This window comes from Penicillium manginii (genome assembly GCF_028828005.1).
Source record: "Penicillium manginii strain IBT 31320 chromosome Unknown utg000006l:1.0-4164085.0:1.0-4166146.0, whole genome shotgun sequence".
Classification (NCBI taxonomy): Eukaryota; Fungi; Ascomycota; class Eurotiomycetes; order Eurotiales; family Aspergillaceae; genus Penicillium; species Penicillium manginii.
This window is the reverse complement of record NW_026643107.1, coordinates 2153136-2176637: the sequence shown is the minus strand read 5'-3', so window position 1 is coordinate 2176637 and position 23502 is coordinate 2153136. Positions and strand designations below refer to the sequence as shown.

Sequence of the window (23502 nt, the reverse complement as noted above, 5' to 3'; positions counted from 1 at the left end):
TTCGGTCGCATTTCTTTGGTGTTGGTGCGGGCCCATGCAGCATCCTCGCGTCGGACCTATTCGTTTCGCATTTTCTTTGCATGTGAGGGCTATCCGGGACAACCTGAAGTTCTATTGTGCAGCACGGGAGTGGCCTGAGTCATGGCAGCTGCTTTGACGTGTGTGGCTTGTCAATTTGCTGCAGCTTTAGATTGCGATGCGACGCGGACATGCCGTATATAGTCTGTATTCTGATAAGTCAAGGTAATGCACTTCTTCTGTATGAGATAGTCTAGACCAAGAGCGTTCTGTGGTCTATTTTTTAGTCTCCCTAGTAGGTAGCCATGAATCAAGCTGTATAAATCGTTGCACCAGCGTATGATCATCTCCGGTGAGGTTCGTTTCAGTGTGTGTGGGTCAACTCCATGATTCTTGAACGGGTCGATCTCTTGGAACCTTTGTTGGGCTATCTTTGTAGCATGTCTATGAGAAATCAGTTCGGTTGAGACATTTCTGGAACTGGTCATTCTGTTGATTCTTTTATATATTACTGGGCGGTCTTGTAGCCACTGGAGTTCGCAGCCTGCCACCTAGGCAGAGTGTTGATTGTTAATAGTACTAGATAACTACATACTAACTACCTAGTAGGTCCCTAGGTAGAACATCCAATATGGTGATCTGCCCACCTTCAAGTTCAAGTTGGAAACCACCAACCTTCATGGAAATAAGCATCGTAACCATGATTGTTCCTAGAATCTGACACATCAAATAAATCTTCCAAATTATATATACAGTCAACCACGACTTCCAAGGTTAGAAATACAGCATTTCAACTCGAACCAGCCTTGCAGCTCTTTCCGCTCTTAGTCCGGGAACATCCCAGAGGGCAAGGGTAAGACGGATCATACTGCCACAAGAAATAGGGATCTGTCTCGTTAGCAAGGACATTGGCCATCAATCGAGATGGATACGGAAGATCAAAAGAGGCCTCAAAAATATCAACCGATGGAATGCGAATCTGGCCCCAGCCTTTCTCAATAAGCCTTGCAATCGAGGTTCCATAGATATACTCGCGGAAACCCGCCCATCGAATCGCTGAAGCACACTAAGAGCAGACAGTCAGTATAGGACCGCAATTAAGTAGATTCCGGGGATATTTCTTACCATTGGACAGCTTTCGGCATTTGTATATAAAGAGAGATCGGTAAATGCCGCTGCTACCTCGGTTGCAGTGAGGCGGAACTTTCCATTAGGATCGGTCAGAATATTTGTGCAGTTCGTAATTGCCGCAATTTCTCCTGTTGTAATTTGAGTCTCTATCCATAACACGGTAAATTCAAAGAGTGGCATGCTTACCATGGGATGAAGGGTTGCCTGTCTTGCCATTCTCATTGACACCCATGCAAATAAGCTCTCCCTCATCGGAAGCTGTATGGTTCACTATCACTGTTCCAAACGCCGCAAAGGGACAAGGCGATCCGCTCAACTCGCCCAATGCCTGATTGGCGAGGCGCATCCATCGAGCTCGAGTTTCAAAAGTGACTCCATTAATCATGAGTGTCTCGTCTGCAAGTGGCAGCTGGGTAGTTGCTAGCACCCCGTGTAGATAAGCAGTGGACGCGACGAAGAGATGAGACAGCCGCATTTTGATCTATGGTGACCGGACCGGATAAGAAGAACTTTTCAATCTGATTATTCATAACGAGAAAAGCTTCCTCTTAAAGCGGATTCCACCTAGTAGATCTGTCGTTTTGTGTGACTATGCGGGGAACCCCGATGAGTCCGATCCGATCTTTCAGCAAGATAATGCTGATAGATCGACATCCAGGTCACCCCGGCCGCAGTCGGCCGAGGAATGGGTGGAACTTCCTGATTGATGATAAGGGTCAAAGAAGTCTTGCCAGATGTCAACTCAATCCCGATAGCCAACTTGCATGGCAGATTGTCAAGCAAAGATGGGCCGCAGCCTGGAGCCGTCTTTTCGAATGGCGGTAAGTGGTTCGTGCAGGTATTACCCCGCATAGATTGATCTCTTCTTTGCCCATCAAACTACTGAAATTTGCCCTTTTCTTAATCATCATCAAGGTACTTAAGTAAGTTAATGCGGGAATTAAGAATATAAAGTTTGTGTACACTTCTCAATACCACGAGGGAGGGTTTTGCTTTGTCTTGTATTCAGTCACCTCCCTCCATGAAGAGTTTGTTCCTCTCCAACTTGAACCTATATATTAGATCGTATAGTGGTTCTAGCCAGAAGTGACGGAATACATCAACCTGAATATTGGTGAAGCACAATGCCTACCTACTTCATCACTCGTCTTGGTGTCGGCATTTGCATTTGCATTTGTTGGTGAGGCCAGCTCTCACTTAGTTCTCAGTTTCTACCAACACGGCGAGGGGAAAGTTGAATATGATCTTTATTGCGCCCCTGAGTACTAGTAATACATTATATTCAGAATGCAACTCACCAAAGTTACTTACTAAGGGTTTGTCACTTGAAGTTAAAGACCAACATTGATCGAATTGGAACGGCACTTGGGAATATACATTCCCATGATGTCTATCCTAACTTCAAGTTTTATTTCAGCCAATTCGACAGTCCCACCTGGGCATCTATATATATCTTCATTACCTATATACTAAGATATATTGTGCTAATCGCAGGGCCAATGTGATGTGATAGCTCAGGCGAGTTGGGTATAGTTCAATTTTAGGTAGTGGTTGCCGGGTCAACAACGACCCGCTGACAGTCCACAACAGACCACCGCTTTTCGTCTCCAGCATCAGCGCTCAGAGAGAATTCCGATTATACCGAAAGCAAAGCGATAAACCGACATACACCTGAGGGTGACCGGGCGGCAAACTGTCAGAATCACCAGGGGGACTCATCCTGTCACCTAACAACACCAAAGATGGCCCGTCTCAACACAAATACACCAACCGCTAGCATCGCCCCCGACCGCACAAAGCTACGGTGAATGAACAGTTGGAATTTAATCTCGCGACAAACAAAAATACCCCAGCACTGCCGCGCAAAGATAGCACCACTCGCACCAAAGGTTCCTCACAGAGGTCTAAGATCGGACCGGGTTTCGCCTTCGACATTTTCCCAGACGACGACCAAATACCGGGCGAGCCACCGAGCCAGAGTCCATATACTCCCTCAGGATCAACAACAAAGCAGAAGAAGAAGCGAACATTAAAAACATCACAGGTCAACTCCCTCCTGCTCCCGCTGCAGCAGAGACCACGCCAAAGGCCAAACGTGAAAGTGGAACAAGATGACTACGACAAGGAGAATGATATAACGGGAGATGCAACGGAACCGTATACACCTGAAAGAAGCCCCGTTCCACATCGATCACCAACAACAACGCGAAATACGACACGCACTCCCGCGAGAAATCGAGAACTCAATAGGTCTTTGAGCCACAGAGAGCATATAAACAAAGATGAAGACAGCTGTGGGGACAATGGCTTTGAATCACTGGACGAATTTGTAGTCAGTGACAATGATGAAATCAGCTACCATGAGACATCCGACCCTGAAACAGAGGAGGAAAAAGCCCCAACGCCAGTCGCGCCACCAAAATCTGCACGGAAGAAACTCATGAGAGGAAGAAGGCCAAACACTAAAGCAGAAGAGGAATCTGTGAAGATTCTAGAGCCCGAATCTGAACTCAAGCCAAAACCGAAAATCTTGGGGACAATAAAACCTTCGCCCGCAAAGTCTAGACACAACACTCAGACTCAGAAACTGTCTCACGACGACTTTGATCTATCAACGCATTTTAAAACACTTGACCTTGATGAGGACAATGGGCCCGCCTCTCAGCTAGAGACCGATCTTACACAGTGAGTTGCTATATATTCCGCTTCCCCATACCACGTTATCCATACTCATTATATTCTATAGATCTGTCATTGAAATGAGTCCTCCACCAGAAGACATGTATAGAGTGAAGAAGAAAACCCACATACCACCCTCTACTTCATCACAAACCCTTCTGCGCACCCCCACGAAACAGAAAAACCGCATCCCACCAACACCACATAGGGAGAGTGTTGATGCCTTTTGGAGTCAAGAGGAGACCGTCGCCTGGATCGATCAGCATTCACCAGAGAAGCCTCTAGGCCAAACAGTGATCGAGCTGCTTCAGGATTTTGATGATTCCGACACCGATGGCACCGGTCGTGACTCTACCTCCAGCGCTGAGCCGGGATCAACACCGCCAGTGATGCAAAAGCAGCCCAAGACCCCCAGCAAGACGGCCCTTAAAAAGGCAGAGGTAGAGAAGAATAAAGCCGCAAAGGCTCGCCGTCTGTCATTCAATAACAAGAAGGACGACTTCGCCCAGGCTTTCCTGACTGTCCTTGACGATGCAGTTGCGGAGGGCAAGGTCTGTCAACTGGCCGTGGCTACTGGCGGTGTGAAAATCACTTGGTCGAAGACACTCCAGAAGACCGCAGGTCGGGCTCAATGGAAGGGTGAGCGATTTCGCGACAGGGAAGGCCGTGTCAACACCAAACACCATGCCTCTATCGAACTGGCCGAGCGCATCATCGACGACGAATATCGCCTGATCAATACCCTTGCCCACGAATACTGCCACCTTGCCAACTACATGATCTCCAATGTCCGTGACCAACCCCACGGCGCAAGCTTCAAGCAATGGGGACTCAGATGCAAAGAAGCCTTGAAAGATCACCCAGTCTATGGTGGACGGATCAACGTTACAACAAAGCATACTTACAAGATCGACTACAAGTATGTTTGGTCCTGCGTGGGATGTAGCCAGACATATGGTCGCCATTCGAAAAGTATCGACCCCAATCGAAGCCGATGTGGCAACCCGAGCTGCAATGGTCGATTGGAGCAGATCAAACCGAAGCCTCGGAATTTATCGCCGAAGAAGAACGCTGCTACGCCGGCGACGCAACGGAACGTGATGGACAATGTTGCGAAGGAGCTTGGGGGGATTTACTTTGTAACCGTGCCATCATTTTGATGCAGTTAGTGTGAAAATATAGAGCCGAGATGGTGTACATGTACTGGACAGCGCTGGAGCACCATAGCATTTCAAAATTTTATGCATAGCAGGTGTTAGTGAGCTTAGTTTGAACTGCATATTCAATTTCTTTCATATAATTCGTCTACCTAATATTCTACCTAAGCTATCTACAATATCTATCTAGTCCGAGCAATTTCCAATACCCAATGCCCAATGCCCATATCCTGACCTACCTTATGCATTTGTAGACTCCGTATTCCCCTTCCAACCATATCGAAAACATCACGCTCCGCCCAAGATAACTATCAGAATTTAAACAAACAGGCCCCAATCCCGGATTTCCAAACCCTCCACCAACGCGGCAACAGTCTCTTCCGCAATAGCCTCCTCCCTAGACAGCCCCTGCGCATCCCCAGCCTTGTCAAACTCCTCATGAGGCACATTGAAGAAAACCAAAAGATCCGTCTCCTGCGCCGCCAAACGAACAAGTAGATAGTGGCACGTCAACTGCGTCATCGCACCGGCACCATTCGTAGTCGCGCCCGCAACGGCCGCAGATGTCCCATTTGTAGCGGGGGCTTGGCCCCGCCGTCTAGGCGCATTTTGAAACTGGACAACGCCCTTGTAGGCACTGACGGATGACCCGGCCGGCGCGGTGGCGGTTAAGCGGGGGAGGTTGGCCCGCTGCGGCGGAGCAATCACTTGCAAGGCATCGCCCTCGTCGCAGATATCGTTCAGGTGGTACAGAGCAGCGGCTTGGTCGATGGTTTCCTGTGAAGCGCTGGCTGTGCTGGCGCTTCCTGCTGCTAGGGTGGGGTTCTGGTGGGCGAGGGTGGCGAATGTGCTGAGTGCGTCTTCTTGGGAGACGCGCTGGTTGATCTCGATGATTAGGGTGGAGAGAGTCTCTGGTGAAAGGAAGAGTTCCTGGTGATCTGGGATTTCGCGGAGGTTGCTGTTTGGTCTGTTAGCTTGTGGTGAAGTTTTGGGGTGGCGTTTTATATTTGGGTGCGGGGTATGGGCTTTGGTGGATGGAGGTGAGATGTATGGTTTCTTTCCAAATTCGGATCTCGGGATGTGATGTTTTCAAGTTGGAGGGAGGGAAGGAGTGTGTGATATTAGATTTATATCAAGAGGGGTTGCTCACCTTGCGTCCATCCAGCGTTGCGGGATGACTCCGCGGATTGCCCCGCCGAAGAAATCTTGCTCGGTTGTTGGTGCCATGATAGATCTAATCTCTTGCTGCATGGGAGATCTAGCTGTATAAGACTTGTCGAAGCAGATGTCGTACGACTTCAAATGTTGTTCTCAGGGAGCTTTGGGGAAGAGAGCTCTGAGTCGGATGCAGACTTTGCGTCGATGCTTGTTGTCCACTTTTTTTTTGTTTCCTTTTCCAAAGAACTCTTCTTCTTGTCAAAATTTCACTGGCAGTCAAAGGATAGACTCAGGTAATCCAAGTAGAGGAGAAATGCGTGGATGTGGGACAGGTCACCGGTGGTTGGACTTGGTTTTATGCATTTAAAGTTGCGGAGGCAGCAATGGGCGGGTGCTTGTCCTCCGTCACGTCTGCCTCACCCAAATGCGGCTACTTTGGCCGAATCCACCAGCCGCATCACTTCTTTTTGAAGTAGAAATATCTCTTCGTATACTTCTTTTTCTAAAAATATCGGTGATATTTTTTTATCAGTATGCCTTAGGTGGCATTCGCTTTCTTGTTTTCCCCACCCGGAGATTTTAGTAGGGACTAATCCGCGCGGAGAACAGAGCTATCACTCCAACACACCCACATCGTACTAATTAGCTTCCTTGTCGAGCTCTTCTCACTTATACGCTCTTATCCTACCAACGCTGGCATTAATTCTCTACGTAAGGGGGGGGGGGAGACGTTCGGCTACATCAATTTGAGTTGAAATGATCTCGAGGTTTACTTCCCTTCCTATTTAGGTGACTATTAAGACAGTCGTACAGGGCCAGAATTCTACTGTCTAGGCAAAATCAGAAACTTAGGTGAGCAGACGGCCATACGGACTCTCGGTCCGAGGGCTAGAAACATTCCATGGTTATAGACGAAATAGAAGGATCATAGCTATCGTTATCTACCTGATGAGCTCGAGTACCCTACTCGAACAGTTCCTCCACATATGAATCGAGTTCAACCAACTGAAAGCTATCTCGCCACTTGTCTCGGAATTCTTTCTTCCGATACGAATAGCTGGTGACCTGCGAAAAGCTCACCAATTCCACACTCCACCCGCGCTGTAGCGCACGTTCAACCATACGCATGAAGCCCTCAGAATACTCTGCCGCTGCAGCATCTCCAGTGGCTAAAACGATAGTTGCCGGTTCATCCGTGTCCAGCAGGCTCTCGAGGATTTTCAGGTGCAGAATTTCGTCCACGCCCTGCTCGACCCATCGCTCGTTGGAGGCGTTGACCATTTCAGGTCCGCCATTTCCCTGATGGGCTGTGTTCCCGGGAGCCTTGCGGAACTTGGAGTGCCGAGGTGCGGCGTGCTTAGCTTTGTGTACACGCTCTAGGATATTGGCTTCGTATCCAAGGGTTTTGGCTTCGTCGATTGAAGGAAGTTGGTCTGACCCAACAAGAACTCTCTTCACGGCGGGACGGCCTCGTTCCATGATTAAAGAGAAGTTGGCGAAAGACATGTGGAGGCGGCGGATGCGAGTTGATACCGGAATATTCCGCGAAACTTTCACCGAATCGTGGAATCCGACCATGATCTGTGGCGTGTTAGTTTGTCTGAAGGAGGAGATAAGGCCATATATCAAAACTTACATTCGACATATCGACGAAGACATGAATCGGACGTGACTGGGTATCTTCCTGAGATGGCTCTGCAGAGCGTCCGACTCGTGATACGAGCTGGGCGTATCCAGGAAAGTCCTTGAGGAGCTTGGTCATTAACCCGATTCTGCGCTCTGTCGCGGTTTTGTAGTCGACAGGCAGCACACGTATTCCCGCAGAAGTTGTAATGAATTTTTTCACAGTTTCTGACTTCAAGGTTGACTCTTTCTCGTCGAAAGATGATGGAGGTGTCTCATAGCGGCCAGGTCGGGCGTCTGGCGTGCCCACTTGGCCTGGTGTAAACGGTAGGTGGTTGGGCCTCTGAGAAAAAGGTCGGTCAAAGACAGTAGGGTGTGAATCGGAATCAACTTCGGCGCTGCCTTCGGAAGAGATTGTTTCGAGTGTATCTTTGAGCTTGCTACCTCCGGACACATTGAACCCTCTGGTCTTGGGAGTCCTAGGCGCTTTCTGTATGCCATTCACCTCTTCCAGAGAGGTCTCTCGGGTAGCTTGTGGCTTAGTATCATGACTTGTCATCGTATTCGAAGATTGCTTTGAACCATTAAAGGCGGGATCGCGAGACGAGGGAAAGAAGAGGCTCCGGTGGCAGCCATTGGAGTATGATTGTATTTCGAGGTGCCGGGAACAGGTATGGGTGCAGATGAGGTGGAGGAAGTGCGGGATTTATTGGAATCGGTATGGCCACGCTTGAGAATTGTTATGGCCGGGCGAAGCTGAACATGTGGTTGATGGCCAGTAGGGACGGGAATTGTCGTATCTCTCGACTCTAAAGCCCGGAAAGAGTTTGAGTCCCGGTTGATGATGTCCCATAGCGACCCAAAGTCCCCGAGTCCACTGGATAGACCAGGTAAGTTCTGTGAGGAAGTCTGAACATCGGGCCGCTGACGACTCTCTGCTTGTGAGGATACGGCGTCAGAGTCACTACGCCGATGGCCACCAGAGCTTCCATTGTGAGTGGAAGAGCGGAGAAGGTCGAAAACCGGGGCGAAGTCCCAATTCGAGGCCGGCTCTGTGGGATCTGTAACGAGCATTGACAAGGTCGTAACTTAGATCAGGTATAGAGAGAGAAAGATGAGGATAGGGTGGTGCAAAGTAAAGTGTAGGGCGCAATAAACTGCAGAACGAGATCGACGTAATGACGAGTCACAGGACATGTCGTGAGAGTTCGTGAAGAGACTTGATGAACATGATGAGAGTGAGTCAGGTACACATGGGGCATCAAAGGTCCGGAGGCGGAGGCGGAAGTGGAGGTGAATGGTGGCAAAGTAGGGCGGTGAGGATCTGCCCAGGCAGATCGCCCTGTGACTCCATACTAGTCTATATTTGGAAAGTGGGCCCCACGTTGATATCGGAGTATAGGAAGCCAGGTTGGTATTCACTATAGGAGCTTGGTAGTATGATCGAACTTGAATAAGCTAGGATTCCAACTTTCCAAGTTACACGTATTATGTTTTTGCATTGGTTTTGTCTTTTGGGGGGTCAGCTCAACTTACTGTCGATTAGCATGAATCGACCTCTTGAATCAATTTGTGGACCGTAATGTATTAGTAGAGATCGTGATATAGTTCTTGTCTTGAACATGAAAATCCGAATAGACTACTAAGTCAATAAACCGTCTATTCTATTTCTTACTAGTACTAGTACTTTCTCCAAGTTCCTCCGACAATTCTTGCCAAATATCGATATTTTCGAGCTCATATAATGTACTAGGTCGCGCCGCCAACTGCATCCCCGTTGGATTTGATACGGACTGACCATACAATCGCTTGCTTAAGCCGATACTGGTAGATGATCGATGAATGAGTGGGCGTATAGAAGGCAAACACGAGGCAAATATTGCGACTGATGCTTCAACCAAGCTCCAAACTAAGGCTGTGGATATTGTATCCAACAGATCTCTATATCCACCAGAAGAGCCTGGATTGTCAGAGTCTTTTTTCATATTTCGATACTCGGAAGTGACCTACCATAAGTGAAAAACAATATCACCACCATCCTCACAATGGCAACCGCAGTTGACAATGATCCAAGTAAAAATACCAATAGAACACTGATTTTTTTAGACAGAGTAAGCTGCAGCTTCCATACCAGTGGCACTGGGAAAAGAAGCAGGACAAAATCCGTAACGACGTCTGCGATAGCATAACCAGACCAAGATATTTCCGCCTGGATGCAGTGGCGTTGATGTGACCACGATTGGTATTGTAGACTCCAATTTCGTACCCTGCATTGAAAAGCGGATGTGATAAGAAATGCAAGCGCAAGCACCGTACAAACAATGATCATGCCTAGAGACACGGCATTGAAGATTTTGCCCCGAAATATCCTCCGATATGCTAGTAGCACGCTTGTTTTGATGACGCCAAATGTGATTTTCTCGACAATGCTGTAGCCAAGGACAATCTGCGATTATTCGGCATTAATATGAATGAATATTTGGGGTTTCCTGATCTGGGCCGACGTACCCGCTCCGCAATATCATCCGCCCGACCTCGAGATATTGTGTTGTGGTGTGGCGCGTTGGGAGCAGCTGGCTTCGAATGAGCCCCTAGTGACCCAAGCGCGGCGCCTTTTAAGTCTCAAATTAGAATTGATCTGAGTGGCGTGTAGGTAGCCAGGGAGAGAAAAAAGCTTAATAGATACCAGCAATAATAGTGATTCCAAGGCCCCATACTAGGATAGCAGAGACAAGAACTACCCAGTCGTCTTCTCTTAGCGGAATCCTAAGTCTGCTTCGAGTGAGAAATCTTAGTGTGACGGCGGCCGATGCAATTGTCGGAAGTACAACACCCACAGCAATCACGCTATGGGGCTGCAAATTTAGCAACATTATTAAAAGATAGTTGCCATCGCCAAGTTGGAGATGGAGGAAAATGAAGTAGCCCTTTTTTCTGTTCGATCCATCTTAATGAACAGTTTTTCAGTCTACGGTTCTGAGACGGAATTCCTCTCGTAGCCACCGTTCTTCGTGTGTGGCATGCTGAGCACCTGCAGGATATTGGGGGCGCAAATGTACTTGGCAGACTCCCTTTGAAGTATCTCCGGCCCTAGCTTGCACGAATCCCAGTCATGCTTGACTGAGCACTGGCCGGAGACCAGATGAGACCTATCGCAGCTCTTTCCCATCTTGGTGTTGGCCACCTATCAAACAATAGCTAAGCCTGCACGAAGGATCGAAAGTGGAGCCAGTCGTGCGCAAGGGCATGCTAGTCTGCGGGGTTTGGACATGTCCGAGAGTAGTAACTGGATATCTCCTTGCTCAGTACTACATGGTCATGCTCGGGGGCCGCCCCAATCCCATCTGCGAGGATGCAAGACCTGCCGGTTTTAATTCGCACGTAGCCCCTCAAATCATGAAAGGACAATTCTTTCGTAGTCACCCAGTACCCTGCGCATTCTTCCATTGTGACACTTCAACTTGGACTCACTGCAAAAAGAGAGAAAAGAAGGGAAAATGCTCACGTCACTTCTTCTACCCCTTGCTCTAGCTACTGCAGGTATTGCCCAGTCCTTAGGCTGTGGCAGAGAAATCCCGTCCAAGTTTCCATCCCCGGAAAGAGCACAACACTGCATCTTCCAGGGACTGATCGTGAGTATCGACTTTACATCCCACTCACATACGACAAAAACCAACCCACTCCACTATACTTTTCCTTCCATGGAGCTACTCGGGACATGAACGAGGAAGAGGAATTATCCCAATTCTCAAATCCTTTTTTCAACAAAGATGGAATTGCCATCTACCCAAACAGCAAAAATGGTTATTGGCTTTCCAATCCCAACGCCAATACTTCCTTGCCGAACGACCTTGATTTCACCAATGACCTCCTAACGCATATGGAGGATTTACTCTGCATCGACTCAAGTCGAGTCTACTCAGCTGGCAAGTCAAATGGGGGCGGTTTCACCGCTGTCGTTGCCTGCAATGCCACAGTTGGCAGCCGGTTCGCTGCGTTCGCATCAGTCAGTGGCGCTTACTATGACACAAACAACATCCCCGGCGTCGGGCCTTGCAAACCTGCTAAGCGCGAGGAGGGTTACCCTTTTATCGAATTTCATGGCACTGGAGATACAACAGCACCCATTGATGGCAATACGAAAAGCAACCCAAAGCTACCTGTGATCGATTTCCTCAAAGGCTGGGCCGAACGAAATGGGTGTGGGAAGAATGCCAAGTGGACAAGGAATGTGACTGTCATAGAGGACCCGCTACTCAGGCATGCGAGCTGGGACTGTGCCGGCAAACGTGGTATTGTTCAGCATTACCGCGAGAGTGGAAATGGCCACTGTTGGCCTAGTACGGTGGGTAATGATGACTATGAGGATCATCCTTTACAATGCCCTGCCGGCAAATCTGCATTTAATGCCACTGAGTATATATTCGAATTTTTTAGAGGGTATCGTTTAAAAGTCTAGGATACATACTTGAATTCAGCAATATACCTAGGTACTGGTACTACCATTCTCAGTTTTATCCCAATCCGTTCATTTACAATACTCCTGACATAGATTATGATACGGTTGATAGTTGACCGATGAGCCTTTGAAACCTTGGAATCTCATAATAACCGACAATTATCAGCCTCAAAAAAACAAGACAGCAGAAGTTCGAGAACATCTTTCGTGATAACTACCCTTTGAGACGAAATGATGAATAATTTTGTATCTCGAGTCCAATTAATTGGGACTGGGTGGCGGTTTCCCAACGCGGCCTCCAGAAATCAAATCATTCTCGATTAGGGTTGATCTAGATCTTTATATCATCAAATAGATCATACCATCCTAGTGACTACAAAATTTTCGAAATTCAGGTAGACCGACATCACCTGTTTCTTCGTTGTTCATCTTCAAGCTGGAGATAATATCATTCACAATCCCCCAGCATATCGTAAGTGTATCGTAATTATGACGAGCTGGTAGAGCTCTGCGTTTTTGAGAGTATGGGAATCTCTAGCATAAATAGAACGATCTCTTTACTTCTTTCGTGTATCAGAATTTGAAGCAATCCAAAGTACACCACCATATCCCCAGAAAACACACATTCAAACCTCAAGACCAGCCATTAAAAATGTCTGCCCAGGAGCCTATCGAGGCTGTCGACGATGCCGAGGGGTTCGAAAAAGTCGATGATGAGTTTGCCAATTCCAACCAACAACCGGGTACGTACTCTTTCCGCAGGTTGCGTAATTAGACACTCGGTTCTATCAGCTCAAGACGAAGATGAAGCCATCGACTGATCAAATATCATGAATGATCGGACTCGTCACGCACAACCGCAGACTTCGAATAGGTCCAACGAGCCAAGCGAGGATGATCTACCCGAGGAAGCGTTGTGAAGATACTGTGGCTGTGACGCCTTGGTATAATCCTAGAGGAGGAAGGATACATGGCCATTCACGGCGCATGTATGACTGAGACGATTGTCTTGAACTGGACTTTAATTTTTCTTCCCCGTACACGAACTCCTCAATTATCTACAGGAATATTTTATTCGTAATGTGAATCCTAGATCTAGACTCGCAAAGCGGTGTCTGAAACATCCAGTCCTCTTGAAGATAGGACAAGTAGTATTAAAACTAGCTCAATAACACCCGGATCTCCCCTGTAGTCCGGGGGAACAATGGACGCAAACTCCATTGCCCCTTGCCCTCTCCATCCGCATCTCCGTCGGTGTCCCCATCGGTGCCAGGCTTGCGTCCCGATCTACCGCTTCGGCCGCTAATGACACTTCCTCCGGTTCCCAGGGTCGCCTGTGTCATTCCCCTAGCTTCATCTGCTGCAATGATCATACCCTCGACGAACTCAAAGTCACGACAGAATGCTTCCACAGCATCTTCAGTGACGCTGTGGACAAGAGAGGCGCTTTGTACACGCTTGAGATTGTCAGTGGCATCCATGAGAGCGGATGGAAGGAAGTCATCTAGTTGCTGGCTGGATGTAACCAGCGACGACGGCTGGAAAGCAGGAAGACTCGCGAGCTCTGTGAGATGAGGCTTTTCAGAGTTCTCATTGGATTCTGCGTCAGGCTCAGATTCTTTGCCGGACTTGGAGAACGGCTCCAGGGCATCCAAAAGACCCTGAAGTCCGGATGTCTCGAGAAGGAATTGATGCTGCACATCCAAGAGATTTGTGCGAAGTGTAGATAAAGCGGTGGATAAGGGGGCCAGATGCGTAGCACTGGCAAACTCAAATGGGGAGATAGTTGCTCGCGCTGCGAGAAGGATATTTGTACGGTAGATGGTCTGCGCGGTTATATCCTTCACCTCATTGGATGATGCTCGTGCCAGTGTCAAGAAAGGGTCAAATGCAGCATGTAGCACAGGGGTGAATCGATTTTCGTTCGATTCTGCGGACGAATCATCTGGTCCAACCGAGCCATCGTGCGTTTTCATGAGCGATGTTAGACCTTCCAGTGCATCTAGCAAGAATTCAGGAGGTGACAAGTCCTCTGGCGGGATGAGAACAGCAGGGTCAGCTGAGAGGGTGCTCACTTCCTCGCGCATCAAACCCGTGAAGTGATTTAGAGTAAACTTCTCGAGAACCTGCATTAGATCCACGAGGTTCGATTGGGTTCCCAGGAGCTTGGAGAACGTGGTACGGTAAAATGACAACAGGTTCACCACCTTGTAGCAGGTAACAGGGTCGTCGTGGCCCTGAATAACTAGTTCAACTCTCTGTCGCAGGGAGCGAGAAACGCCTGTGAGATCCCGATTGACCAGATCACTGAGGGCCCGGTGGCCATCAAAACTGACTTCTTGGTCTTCATCAAGTCGCGACCAAGGCTCGCTGCTCAGCCCGGCTTGAATGCCCCGGGCAAGCTCCTCGCCGTCGGCAACGAAAAGCGCTTCTAGGGCTTCTCGCTCGGAGACTGTCGTGGAGTGCACCCATGCGAGCATGTCTCCTATATATCGAAGGGGATCATGGGCAGAGAATTCGATCGGTTTCACTGTACGATCTGCTCCAGCACCACCTCCATTACCACCAGAAATAGCATCAGTGAGGGCATAGTGGAAGGCATCCGATAAAACATAGTCTCGAGCTTCCGCAAAATAGTCCAAGCAGCTGTGAAACAAGGTTGGCCGCTCGGCCAGGACCCGTAGAGCACGACGGATCGAGCTGCTGATGCGAGGGTCTTCCAAGTTCAATGACTGGAACTCCTTTTGGATCCACCGGTATAGCTTCTGGTATGCAGAGTTGAGATTTCGAGTGCTCATTTCCATGATCTCGAGACCCAATCGCTGGTTCTCGCCGCCGAGCAGAACCTCACAATCATGGTGTACTTGCTTCACGCGGGCAAGAATATCAAAAAAGCGATCGTCAACAGGTTCTTCCACTGAGGTCAATATAAGCAAGTCCTCCTCCGGTACGAGGAAATGTTTCGAAAAGGCATCTAGTAACTGCTGTTTTGTTTCGGTTTCCTTCCTCTGGGCCATGAGGGCCCCGGCTTCCTCCAGCACAGGTGTAGTATCTTGCTTCGCCTGGCCGATATGCTTACGCATTTCATCACATGTCTGATTCAAGGTCGATATGACAGACCCGATTCGTTGTAATTGCTGCATGGAAAGCGATTATTAGCTTTATTCTTTCTCGCTGGTTCGAAGTAGCTCTGTCGTACCTCTGCCACTTTGCCAAAGTCTCGCACAATTTCCGCGTTGGAATCCACCACTTCTTTTTGTACATCGAGTCGTATTTGTCGTCGTATCCCTGCAGTATTGTGGATTCCGCGTAAGCTCAGGGTTTCGAGCGAATCTCGAATGTCGGAGTCGGCGTAGGACGCCGACAGAACAGAGGTTAGGCGATTGGATAGAGCAGTCGAGCGCTGCGAGGCTGGCGGCGATAGCGGCGACGAGGCAGGGGAGGGCCCATTGCCATTGCTGGCACCAGCGGGGAAATAGCTGGTCATTGTTGGCGTGGAGTAGCCAGCGAAGCGATGGCGGGGAGGAAGGGAAACCTAGGCCACCTCCGTACACTCCACTTCTTCCACGTTGCGAGCAGACCGCCTTCCCCGAGCTCCGCGTATCTCTTCTTATCGCGTCAACATTCCATTCTATGGGAATGGAACGAATTCCAATAACTACGGATCCATGGATGGGTTGGTTTTAACGAACCCCCCCGAATTGATCCTTTCCATATACAAGACCACTCGGATTATTAGCAGTTGCTCGTTCATACAATGGATGCCTTCGATGGCAGCCCACTCGTCTCGCCTACCAAAGCACGACAGGCTGCCATTCAAGCCAAGGACTGGGCATATGTGAACTCCTGGCTCGGCCGACAATATGCTCCAAAGCCTGTACCGCAATTTGAGCGCAACGAAGATACTTTACGCGTTCTCTTGACTATGGCGACATCCAACGAGGCCGCAGACGAGGAAGCATCGCTACAACATCGTGCGCGCGAAGAAGCAGTCCGTGCCTTCAAAACAAGAGAAGAAACTCAGCGCAAAGATCCACATGAACTCCAAAAGAAAGAGATACTAGACGAAGTGGAGATTTGTCTAGACGAACAGGGAAAGCGAGACTTGGATGACCTTGCCGACTCAGCGGTTGTCCTGGGAAACACGTTGAATCCCGAGCCCGAAGATCTCAGTCTATCTATTGTCGAGCTCACCGCCGAAGAATTCGACACCCAAGATCAACTGGATAAGGTTGAAACGCTGCATCGTTATCTCCAGGGAGAGCTTTCGCGGCTACAGGCTGATCTGGAGGAGCTCAAAACCAACAAGGCATACGAAACGCCGGCGGACACGCAAAGCTTAACGGCAGAGTGGACACGGGGGACGAAAACGCTTACTACGAAAGTTGGAGAATACCAGGATCGCATTGCATCACTCGAAAGGAATCAGCCTCGTGGTCCTACCATTGAAGAGCTTATGACGGAAGAAAAAAACGTGGTCCTGTTACAGGAAACGGTCAAAGCTCTTGAGAGGCGTGCCAAAGCTTTCCATGACCTGCCTAGGGATGTCCCGAAAGCACGAGCCAAATACAAAGAGCTTGAGCGTGAACTGGACCAACTCACGCGGCAGCGAGAAACTATGTTTGGGAGCCTTGTAGATAGACGATGAATTTACTTTCTTATTACAGGGGAAATAGCCATTCTTATTCACGACTGTGAGATCGGTATTGTGTTGAGCCGGGAGCTAGCTAAAGCTAGAAACAAATGGTATCATTGACGCGTTACTGAATCATCATGGCGGTCACATCTTCAGAAGATCGTAGCCACGGCTGGGTATGTGTCACAAGGAACGAAGTGCCTAGTTGTTCATGCCGAGAGCGTTCTTGACCTTGTCGCCGCTGTGAAGAAATGATCAGCATCTATACTTTGGTGTTGACGTTTGATTTAGAGAGGGGCTGTCTTACATGGAGTTGCTGGCACCGCCGTGGACATTGTTGTCGCTGGCACGCTGGGCCTTGTCGAAGGTCTCCTGGGCACCACCCTTGCTGTCATCGGTCTGGAAGCCGCGGGCAACACGGTCAGTGGTGTCGGTGACAGTCTCCTTGACCTTGTCCTGGGTGGACTTGGTGGAGTCAGGAGTGATCTCCTCCTTGGCCTCTGTGAGAGAGGGGTTGTTAGCATGGGCCAATATGATAGGAATGCTGCATCGAGAGTGAATAATAGGTAGATACATATCACATACTGGTAGAGAAATCCTTGCGACCGGTGTCAGACATATTGATTGATGGTGGATTGATGGGTTTGAGAAAAGTAGTAAAGATTTATTGGAGTGAGTGAGGATGAGGAAACAGTGCAGTGAGTTGGTGTCCAGGCAGGGTCATTATATAGACCAGGATGATCCAGTGATGCTTCAGGTGAATGACGTCGTCTATTGTTCGCCCAGGTTTCTAGGCAAACTACACAAACTATTTACAGCTACAAATAATTATCTGTATGTACTACTCTGCCAACTATCTTCAGACCATGGTTAAACCTGGTAACATCCCAGTGGTCCGCAAATCAGCGTACTGTAAAACGCGGGGATATTCTTCCCTGATGACGTCGGGACTGTTAGCACGCCACACTTAAAGCAATGACGCTTAGATGACTTCAATGCCAAGATGAGGCTGTGGTGGCTGGTCCCGATTCGGCCTAGCGCTACTGCATTTCCTCATATCTGACTATACTTGTTGACTTGAATTCTATTCTATAGTGGAAGTAATCAATTTTCTTTGGAAGCCTCAGGCGTGTTCAACTCAATTCTGTCGACTCTTTTTTTCAATCCATTCCTCTGCCATCTTTCCTATGCCAGCATGGCACAAGTTAGATCTCGAAATCGCCAGAAGGACGAGGCTCAAGTCCCGCTTTCTCATATGTCCTATCAATAGTCTCCATCTGCGCAATACTCTCTTCTCCATCGATCCAGACCGCTGACCCCTGGCGACCCTTTATCTTGTTTATGAATTCCTCCAACTGGCACCGATATGTAGACCACCAGTCCTTGTATACTGCAGCACGCCTGTCTCCACCGGGCCAATTGTAGGCCTTTTGATAGCTGGTTTCGTTCCAGGATTTGATGACCTCTTCACCGCGTAGAAGCGTATGCTGGTCCGATGTATCGATTCGGTGATAGATGAAAGGAAAAATATGGTTCCAGATCGTGACACTTCGCTTGGATAGGTGTTGAAGTGGAACACCATCTTCCTGCGCTATAGACTCAACCAGCACCGGCTCGAACACGGCCTTGCTCGTAGGCCATCGCAGGGTTGGTAAAACCTTTGCCCAGGAAGCGGGTAAGAAAGAGGACAAGCCTCCTGCAGAGGCTAGGTCTCCCTGGATTCGAACGGCTTTGGAGTCTGGCGTGAGAAATGTTGCTGTCACGCCTTCATCGATTTGTGGTTCTTCTGCCGAGCTATTGCGCGATATCGACAAAGGACGATAATAAACCTCGACTGGGGTCAATCTGATTTGACGTCCCAGTATTTGACGTACACTAGACACGCAGTAAGTTGCGACATCCATCAAACAACCCCCCGCAAGCGAGTATTTGAAGCGAATATCGTCTTTCCCCAACGCTAGACGGGGCAGGTAGAACTGAGACGAAACACTTTCGATGGACCCAGGGGATTGATGTACTTGGGACAAGAAAGTTTGCCATGCAGGGTGGAACTGATAGTGAAATGCTTCTAAAAGGACCGGTGCATTCGGAGCGGTTATTAGTCGATGTTTGAATAGCTTCTTAGCTTCGGTGGCATTGGCGCAGGACGGCTTTTCTAGTAGGACATGTTTGCCGGCCTGTATTGAGCGGAGTGACCATTCGTAGTGGTGGCTATTTGGCAATGCAATGTAAACAGCATCGATGGATGGGTCTTCGAGTAGGGCTGGAAGCATAGCAGATCAACACAGGGCAATCTATGTATCAGGGGCAGTGAAATACTAGTACCTAGGTAACTTACCCTGGTAGGTAGAGTGAGCAACTGGAATGCCGTACCTCCGAGCATATGCTTCAGCACGTTTTATATCGCGCGCAGCCACGGCGGCAACAATGACATCGGGGTGTGATTTTGCTGGTGTGATAACTGAGAACGGTCTGAAACATGACGATGAGTTAGCAAGGTAAGCCAATACTAATTAAAGGGGAATTTAGCGAGAAAACGACACACATACGCTATGTTACTTGCCCCAATGAGGCCGATGCGTATAGCATCGTCCCTCTTTCTCGGTGTTATGGGCGGGCTGATAACACTATTATAGACTCTCAAAATAGAATCGAATAACAGCATTGCGAGGAATGACCGATGGTAGGTTTCAAAATCCAAGAGTGGAGAAGGGAAAGAAAATAGAGTCACCACTGAAGTTTCCGCTCAAACGCTGCCGTGTATTAGCACTCAGACTGACGTGACGCGGTAGGAAGCGGAGTGATGACGTGAGGCCTTGCGGACGGGCTCACAAGCTGAGATAACACGCGGCAGCCGAAAAGACATGGCAATTCAAACTAGATCTTTTAGAGATGCTTGTCATAACTAATTTTCGAAGTGTCTTTTGTTTTATTTACTGAATTGCTTTGTTGGACCGCCTAGAATATCAAATGGCTAAGTACTAATGCAATGCACCGTATTTATTTCAAATCGAGATGCTTCTCTGAGCCTCTTCAGCTGCTTCGGAGAAAGAGTCTCCTTTGATTAGGTTCTTGGTTCTTTTGCCGGGATGGGAATCCCGCATTGTTTAGGAGTCACCAGGCGTTTGATCATTCAAGTTATTCAATATCACACTAAACTCCATGCTCATAAACTAGTACCACCAAGCCTTCCGAAGTAATCAAGGATCTCTAAAAGAGCTTACCAAGAATTCCCATGCACCATGGCCCACCAAGCCGAACTCAACCTGGTATCAAATGCCCAACAGTGAGACACCACATTCCGAGAAAGAAAAAGAAACATGAAATGGAAACACCAGAACAAAGCATAAACGTGACCAGAATCGGACCGGCCGAGTGTTGTGTAGAATATCGCGTGTGCCACAAGAAAACAGAGAAACGTAACGTCATAATTACCGATTCCAAACCTTGGCTTTCATTCTGCAAATTCCAAAAATGTCTCTGCAAGAGACGAGATTGGAGTTGAAATGAAAGACCAGTAATGGTAAGGGCTGACTAGCCGCCCCTCTCGCCGAATTCTTTAGCCCAGTCCTCGTACTTACGGAGCCCCTCAGATGAGACACTAGGTCGAATGGAGTACAGGCTAGATTCAAAGTCCTGGAACTTGATTGGGCGGATCTGGTCCATAGGCGTGTGGAGGAGAGCCTCACCGAGGTTGCGAAGAGGGCCCATGGCGGCATCTTTGGCAAGTGCTGTTATATCTGAGCCGGAGAAGCCTGTCGAAATCAAATTAGAGAGAGATTTCTAGAATTAATCAAGGATTTAGTGGGAACGAGTTTACCTTCTGTTACATGGACTAGAACCTGGATATCCTCGGCGCTCAGCTCATGGTGTTGATGACTGAGTAGGGTGCCTAGTTGTTGTTCGCGGACATGGTGTTCAGGTAATGGGATATACTGTCGACGGACAAAGCGGCGACGCGCTGCTTCGTCGATGTCCCAGGGCATATTGGTGGCTGCCAATACAAGTACCCGACTGGCGTCACCTTCTTTCTTGTCCCGGGCCGATTGTTCGCGGCCAGCAGCGGCACGCTGCAGGTCTGACCATTGAACCAAAAATTCAGTCTTGGACCGGCGTGAGGCTTCGTGTTCAGAGCCCGATGACCGCGCAGATAGAAGAGAGTCAATCTCGTCGACGAAGATGATAGATGGCGCCAGAGCCTTAGCCAGTCCAAACAGAGCGCGTACAAGCTTTTCACTTTCGCCGTGCCATTTGGATGTCAGGCTTGATGCAGATACAGAGAAGAAGGTTGATTTTGATTCCGTAGCCACTGCTCTTGCAAGCATGGTCTTGCCAGTACCTGGAGGACCGAAAAGAAGCATGCCACGAGCTGGTTCTCGTAGACCGGAAAATAGATCTGGCCGGAGGAACGGATAGACAACGGCTTCTTTGAGAGCTTTCTTGGCCGGCTCCAGTCCCGCAATATCCTCCCAATGTACCTCGTCGCCGCGAACGACGATATCATTGAGGATTTGACGGGCTGACTGGGGATCAACACCCTTGGGCAATTTGTTCATAATCGCCACAATATCTTGGGCTTCTTGATCTTCGTCTTCATCGGCGTCGTCTTCGGACGAGTGCCGTCCCCAGGATTCTTGGTCGCTTGATGGCGGTGTCTCACGGCGCTTGGCAGGCGGTGGCTTTCGTTGAACTGTACTGTTGCTGTTACCGTTCGCCCCCGAGATTGCCATTCGGTTCATTCCACGCCGAAGATCATCACTGCCGGACGATGGTGATATATAGGATGATTGTCCACTTTGTGTTGTCCTCGGCGCAGACTTTGTCCGTGGCTTGCTGCTCGGAGTAGTTGCCTCGGAGTCCTTTCGAGGAGTTACTGACCGGGAATTGCCCTCTGACTTAGTCATTTGCGTCACGCGTGGTGGGGGCTGGAGTGACGACCTCAGCGCCACAGGCTTGGGTTTGATAGATGGTTTTGAGCCGGGCGATGACGGGGTTGCGTAAGCTTTCGGGTCGGGCATTACGACTGGTGCCGATGCCGAAGGCTGGGACCGACGAGGTTCAGAGTCCGCTTGGAATTGGCGCGGGATTGTTTGAGAAGTTGGCCGGGGCGAAGATCGTGGAACAGGCGCATTTTTAGGCTCCCGCCAATTTGCAGGTGGGATCCGATCCGTGGAAGTATTCATTTGCAGCGGACGTGGCCGCGCCAATGAAGGTTCTTCCCCAGAGCTTGATTTTGGATCAGCATCTCGGCGAGCGCTGGCATCATTGGCAAGACTTCGAGATGAAGCCACCGCCGCATCCTTCGAAGGCTTATCGATCGACGATGAACGGTAGAGGTTGCCCCATGCGAGACCAGCAGCTTTTGAGGCGGCCGGCCGGGTTTCCTTGCGCTTAGAACTCGACTTGGTCGTTTTGTCTTTCTTCTTCCCATCCTTGTTGCGCAGCGTCGTCAGCATCATCTTTCGTCGCTCAGGGCTGGACCCGCGGGATTTAGTCTTGTCGGAGGAGTTGGAGTTCATTCGTAGCGCAGGGGAACCGGCCGGCGACAAGCCAGATGGAAGGGAGTCATCGTAGGGTTGTAGAGTATCAGAACTGTGTCTCCCCATCGATGGAAGGGGAGGTCTCCCCGGTATGGCGGCTGGTTTCGAGAGATCTGTATAGCCAACTGCTGGGATGGTGCCGTCCCCGATCCAGCCAGGAAGGCTGGAAGATGATGGAGCGGGCATAGTTGCTGGAGACTTCCCTTTGGTAAGAGTTGTTGGTTCCTTTGCCCCGTTGGCGTCAGCGCTTTCTTTCCGACTCTCACGCAGGGCCGATAGCAAATCGACCCGCTCGCGGCATTGGGCCTCTAGTGCACGAATGGAATCTTGGAGGGCTTTTTCCGTTTCGGATTTAGGGGTATAATTCGATGGGACCCGGCGAGCATTGTGATGGTAAATCGTCTCGAGAGCGGACCGCCAGGATCTCAATGCTTCCTCTTCGTTGTTCTGATGTCATGAGCAATTGAAGCAGCGGGGAGGTCACGGGGCACCTACCTGGCCTTCAAAGTAGACCGCAGTTGAACAGAGCAAATAGCATTCATCGTACGTCTTCTGTAGGGAAGACGCGGGCCGTGGGCGCATCATTGGGAAAACGAAGGCCCGAACCCATGTCACTGCAAGTTGTTGGCGGGGAGAAAGGGCAGCGGTGATCTCCCGGAGCGGAGGAGTTTTCGCGTGACGTCGTCGGTCCGCCGAATTGCTGCATGCGGACACAGCCGACACTATGACTGTACTTATATACTAAACTGCTACTAGCAGTAGGGAGATTTCACTAGAATCGAATACAATAAGATTGAAACAAAGCAATAAACATCTGATCACATCTAGATTCCTCGTGGTGGCACGTCTATGGGTACATGCAAGAAAAATAACGGAAAACAAAGAACCAGTCACTAAAACACATATTGATGCAACAGAACCCAGCCCGCATAAGATAATCAAACCCGAGGTTCCACATTCTAACGCCGGTAAGGATAGAGGATACATCGGACGAGGGGGAGATATGGAGAGGGGGAGGGTTAAGAGAGATGAAGAAAAGAGATCCGTTACCCCAGGCCGGCTTACTGATGCCGTTCCAAACCCCTTTGGTTCCAAACTATA

The 23502-nt window shown here is 49.2% G+C and overlaps 12 protein-coding genes across 12 annotated transcripts; 4 read left to right on the top strand and 8 right to left on the bottom strand.

The window, feature by feature from the left end:
* Positions 1–808: 808 nt before the first annotated feature.
* On the bottom strand, positions 809–1624 carry N7533_009182 (nucleoside deaminase; the record flags this gene model as incomplete). The annotated part of the gene is made up of 3 exons (XM_057105832.1): positions 809–1084; positions 1144–1277; positions 1336–1624. The coding sequence occupies 3 exons, from the start codon at positions 1622–1624 to the stop codon at positions 809–811; spliced, it is 699 nt and encodes a 232-aa protein (XP_056957281.1).
* A 310-nt stretch (positions 1625–1934) lies between these two features.
* On the top strand, positions 1935–2418 carry N7533_009181 (uncharacterized protein; the record flags this gene model as incomplete). Its single annotated transcript, XM_057105831.1, has 2 exons — positions 1935–1970; positions 2230–2418. 2 exons carry the CDS (start codon positions 1935–1937, stop codon positions 2416–2418), a joined length of 225 nt encoding a protein of 74 aa, XP_056957280.1.
* Positions 2419–2891: 473 nt separating this feature from the next.
* Positions 2892–4988, top strand: N7533_009180 (uncharacterized protein; the record flags this gene model as incomplete). Its single annotated transcript, XM_057105830.1, has 3 exons — positions 2892–2953; positions 3022–3834; positions 3896–4988. 3 exons carry the CDS (start codon positions 2892–2894, stop codon positions 4986–4988), a joined length of 1968 nt encoding a protein of 655 aa, XP_056957279.1.
* Positions 4989–5303: 315 nt separating this feature from the next.
* On the bottom strand, positions 5304–6212 carry mog1 (Ran GTPase-binding protein MOG1; the record flags this gene model as incomplete). The annotated part of the gene is made up of 2 exons (XM_057105829.1): positions 5304–5943; positions 6136–6212. 2 exons carry the CDS (start codon positions 6210–6212, stop codon positions 5304–5306), a joined length of 717 nt encoding a protein of 238 aa, XP_056957278.1.
* Positions 6213–7106: 894 nt separating this feature from the next.
* N7533_009178 (NYN domain-containing protein) lies at positions 7107–8840 on the bottom strand (the record flags this gene model as incomplete). The annotated part of the gene is made up of 3 exons (XM_057105828.1): positions 7107–7724; positions 7780–8304; positions 8349–8840. 3 exons carry the CDS (start codon positions 8838–8840, stop codon positions 7107–7109), a joined length of 1635 nt encoding a protein of 544 aa, XP_056957277.1.
* Positions 8841–9430: 590 nt separating this feature from the next.
* Positions 9431–10639, bottom strand: N7533_009177 (uncharacterized protein; the record flags this gene model as incomplete). The annotated part of the gene is made up of 4 exons (XM_057105827.1): positions 9431–9726; positions 9777–10212; positions 10275–10378; positions 10453–10639. The coding sequence occupies 4 exons, from the start codon at positions 10637–10639 to the stop codon at positions 9431–9433; spliced, it is 1023 nt and encodes a 340-aa protein (XP_056957276.1).
* An 845-nt stretch (positions 10640–11484) lies between these two features.
* On the top strand, positions 11485–12225 carry N7533_009176 (CE1 family esterase; the record flags this gene model as incomplete). Its single annotated transcript, XM_057105826.1, has 1 exon — positions 11485–12225. One exon carries the CDS (start codon positions 11485–11487, stop codon positions 12223–12225), a length of 741 nt encoding a protein of 246 aa, XP_056957275.1.
* Positions 12226–13385: 1160 nt separating this feature from the next.
* cog6 (Golgi transport complex subunit COG6) lies at positions 13386–15712 on the bottom strand (the record flags this gene model as incomplete). Its single annotated transcript, XM_057105825.1, has 2 exons — positions 13386–15362; positions 15425–15712. The coding sequence occupies 2 exons, from the start codon at positions 15710–15712 to the stop codon at positions 13386–13388; spliced, it is 2265 nt and encodes a 754-aa protein (XP_056957274.1).
* Positions 15713–15982: 270 nt separating this feature from the next.
* Positions 15983–16873, top strand: N7533_009174 (uncharacterized protein; the record flags this gene model as incomplete). Its single annotated transcript, XM_057105824.1, has 1 exon — positions 15983–16873. The coding sequence occupies one exon, from the start codon at positions 15983–15985 to the stop codon at positions 16871–16873; it is 891 nt and encodes a 296-aa protein (XP_056957273.1).
* Positions 16874–17062: 189 nt separating this feature from the next.
* On the bottom strand, positions 17063–17480 carry N7533_009173 (heat shock 9/12 family protein; the record flags this gene model as incomplete). Its single annotated transcript, XM_057105823.1, has 3 exons — positions 17063–17102; positions 17169–17361; positions 17447–17480. 3 exons carry the CDS (start codon positions 17478–17480, stop codon positions 17063–17065), a joined length of 267 nt encoding a protein of 88 aa, XP_056957272.1.
* Positions 17481–18066: 586 nt separating this feature from the next.
* Positions 18067–19526, bottom strand: N7533_009172 (Gfo/Idh/MocA family protein; the record flags this gene model as incomplete). The annotated part of the gene is made up of 3 exons (XM_057105822.1): positions 18067–19124; positions 19200–19333; positions 19411–19526. 3 exons carry the CDS (start codon positions 19524–19526, stop codon positions 18067–18069), a joined length of 1308 nt encoding a protein of 435 aa, XP_056957271.1.
* An 869-nt stretch (positions 19527–20395) lies between these two features.
* N7533_009171 (uncharacterized protein) lies at positions 20396–22983 on the bottom strand (the record flags this gene model as incomplete). Its single annotated transcript, XM_057105821.1, has 3 exons — positions 20396–20616; positions 20682–22848; positions 22897–22983. 3 exons carry the CDS (start codon positions 22981–22983, stop codon positions 20396–20398), a joined length of 2475 nt encoding a protein of 824 aa, XP_056957270.1.
* Between the last annotated feature and the right edge of the window lie 519 nt (positions 22984–23502).